Genomic DNA, 2,692 nt, shown 5'->3' with positions numbered 1-2,692 from the left:
GAGGAGACCGATAGTGGAAGAAGGACTACTCAACTGCGTGAGCTACAACTTTGTGTACAGACTGGTTATTATTAAATCTTATGATTTGGGGCATTGTTTTTCTTTTATATTTTGTTCCTTACTAACAATATAGTCAAAATAAGAGTTATAAAGCTTAATCGCTTAATCACATAGTGTGTACTGTTTGTGATTTCGGGGTACTGATTTGTATCGGGGACATATCGCGCAGCATCCACACAAACGAGATCTCTGACGTTTGACCGGGCAGGGGACTATCACCCCCTATATTAAGCCGCAAGGCGATTCGAGTGTTACATACTCACGTGAAGGTATGGAATAGGAGCTTGAAGAGAGCTGAATTGGAATAATGTGCAACATTTATTGCTAACGTTTCATGAGTTTCAAAATTGGACTCAATGGGTATTTCACAGCATTCCTGATTTGCTCTCGGAATTTTCTCTGAGTCAGGGTGTAAATACACGTGTTGGTGCAGGAACTGAGAATCTGCAGCATTCCTGATGACTCTTCTATAATGTAAGTTGGATCCGTGACAGCATAATAAACAAAATTCATTGAAATCCGTTGATAGAAGTAAAATACCACCTGTGTTACCCACAGCGATATAAAAGTACCGGTTATGCTGAAGAGCAAAATGATGGATTTGCGTCGACTCTCTATCTCCCGGTCCTTGGCCTTTTCTCCTGTCTTTTGCCCCCGGAGCCCTCTGCGGGCTCGACTGGCCGCTAGAATCCTCCTGACAGTCAGAATATTGAGCAGTAAAATCAGAAAGAATGGGACACAAGGGGTTAAAATGCGGAAAAACATCATAAATACCGCCCACGAGGGAGAATTTCTGAAGTTCGGTGTAACAATGCAATACCAGGGAACACTATCAATTATTACCAAAGGCTCCAGTGTAAAGTACCATGGGACACTCTCCAAACAGGCCAACACACTCACTATCCCGATAACCACCGCCGCCGTTCTCTCGGTGCAATATTTTCTTTTCAGCTTCTCACAGCAAATGGCCACAAATCGATCAACGGTGAAAGCGACAGTCAGCCAAACAGATGCTGCAGTGCTCGCAAAAATCAACCATGTACCGAGACTGCACACAGGGGTAATAAACAGGAATGATCGGGGAAAATAAATCCATGCAGTCCACATCAGCAGCGGCTCCGAGATAACGACCAGGAGATCGGCTGCTGCCATTCCCACCAGGTACCGAGTGACACATTTGGAGAGACCGCACTTTCCCCGGGACAGGATCACGATCGCCACCAGGTTCGCTGGAAGAGAGTCAGGAAAGAGCAAATAAGGAAAATACTGAGCATCAGCCAATGCAGCAATCTCGGGCATCATGTTATTTCTACTTTATTCCTGCAATTAACGGTAGAAGGGTGAAGAGCTGGCTGAGACGTGGAAAGAAATTTACACATTAAAATAAAATCGATATGATCCGAATATGGATTCCTTTCTGATGAGCAAAATGTGAAGAGGCGGTGGAAAGATATAACTGGGTAACATCAGACACAATATTGATTGGAACATTTTCTATCGGCGCCATCCCCGTCTGGTATGAATGAAATGAATAATTCCGGTCGCTGATTGCAGGGTTCTCCCATTAGACAATCATCAACATCGATGCGGTGGAATAGCCGAAGGACAAAAACAGAAACAGCAAATACAAAATAACCTGCAGATGCTGTGATCATTTTCAGTCCTGACGAAGGCCCGAAACGTCGACTCATCGTTTCTAACTGATGCTGCCTGACCTGCTGAGTTCATCCAGCGTACTGAAAGAAACAGCAAATCCCAGAACCACTCATCCAGGCAAAACAGAATAAGTGGAAAAACAGTAAACATGTACTTTCTATAAACTGTTGTCAGAATGGCCCAAGACACGACTTTGTCTACAAGCTTTCGAGACCTGCTGCTTGGGGCGTAATGCTTCAAGCATTGCCGTGTTTGTTTACTATTTCAGCATTTGCCGCCTCGCTGCCTTTACAACAGAACAATGTCTGATGTCAGCAGTTACAGCGCAGTCTGGCACAACCTCACAGGTAGACCTCAAGCCTCCCAGTGAACCCATCACAGGGAAACCGGGGAGAGGAATTTAACGTTCGGCATCGGACTTAGGGACGCAGTCAGATGTCTGTAACGGTGTCACATGTAGATGTAATAGAATACATTTCACAGTATTGACAGGTAAGAATCACCACGTCGGTCCTTTTAATTGCTCAGCAACGACGTCCAACAAATGTTTCACTTTCAGTCACACTGCAGACATTTATTAAAAATCGTCAAGCTTTATGCTGCAACATGGGACTCCTCACATTTCATAGATTGTTAAATTTATCGATGATCTGGTCATTACACGTATCGCACACAACCGCTAACATACAAATGCAGATAATCAATTGGTTTCATCTCCACGGCTGTACAAACACAATATTAAAAAAAAAAAAAACAGTGTAGCTGCTTCGAGAACAAAGACAAAGAGACCCGAACATCACATTGTTGAACTCAAACCGCTGGGCGAAAGAGATCCACAGAGATCCACCGAAGTTGGCGGATTCGCTGAATTCCTGCAACGGTTTACTATTTGATCCAAATATGAGAAACCACTTTCGCCAGTTTCGATTTCATTCCTAGAATGCCAAATACTTGGACTGGACATGTGGCAATGGGA

At 43.9% G+C, this 2,692-nt stretch overlaps 1 protein-coding gene across 1 annotated transcript; it reads right to left on the bottom strand.

Annotated features, from left to right (window-relative positions):
* Positions 1–384: 384 nt before the first annotated feature.
* Positions 385–1,359, bottom strand: LOC140207901 (probable G-protein coupled receptor 139). Its single transcript, XM_072276445.1, has one exon. The coding sequence runs from the start codon at positions 1,357–1,359 to the stop codon at positions 385–387; it is 975 nt and encodes a 324-aa protein (XP_072132546.1).
* Positions 1,360–2,692: the final 1,333 nt, after the last annotated feature.

The sequence above is a fragment of the Mobula birostris genome, chromosome 13 (genome assembly GCF_030028105.1).
Source record: "Mobula birostris isolate sMobBir1 chromosome 13, sMobBir1.hap1, whole genome shotgun sequence".
In the NCBI taxonomy this organism is placed as follows: Eukaryota; Metazoa; Chordata; class Chondrichthyes; order Myliobatiformes; family Myliobatidae; genus Mobula; species Mobula birostris.
The sequence above is the reverse complement of the archived record's forward strand: the minus strand, read 5'-3'. Positions and strand labels throughout refer to the sequence as shown.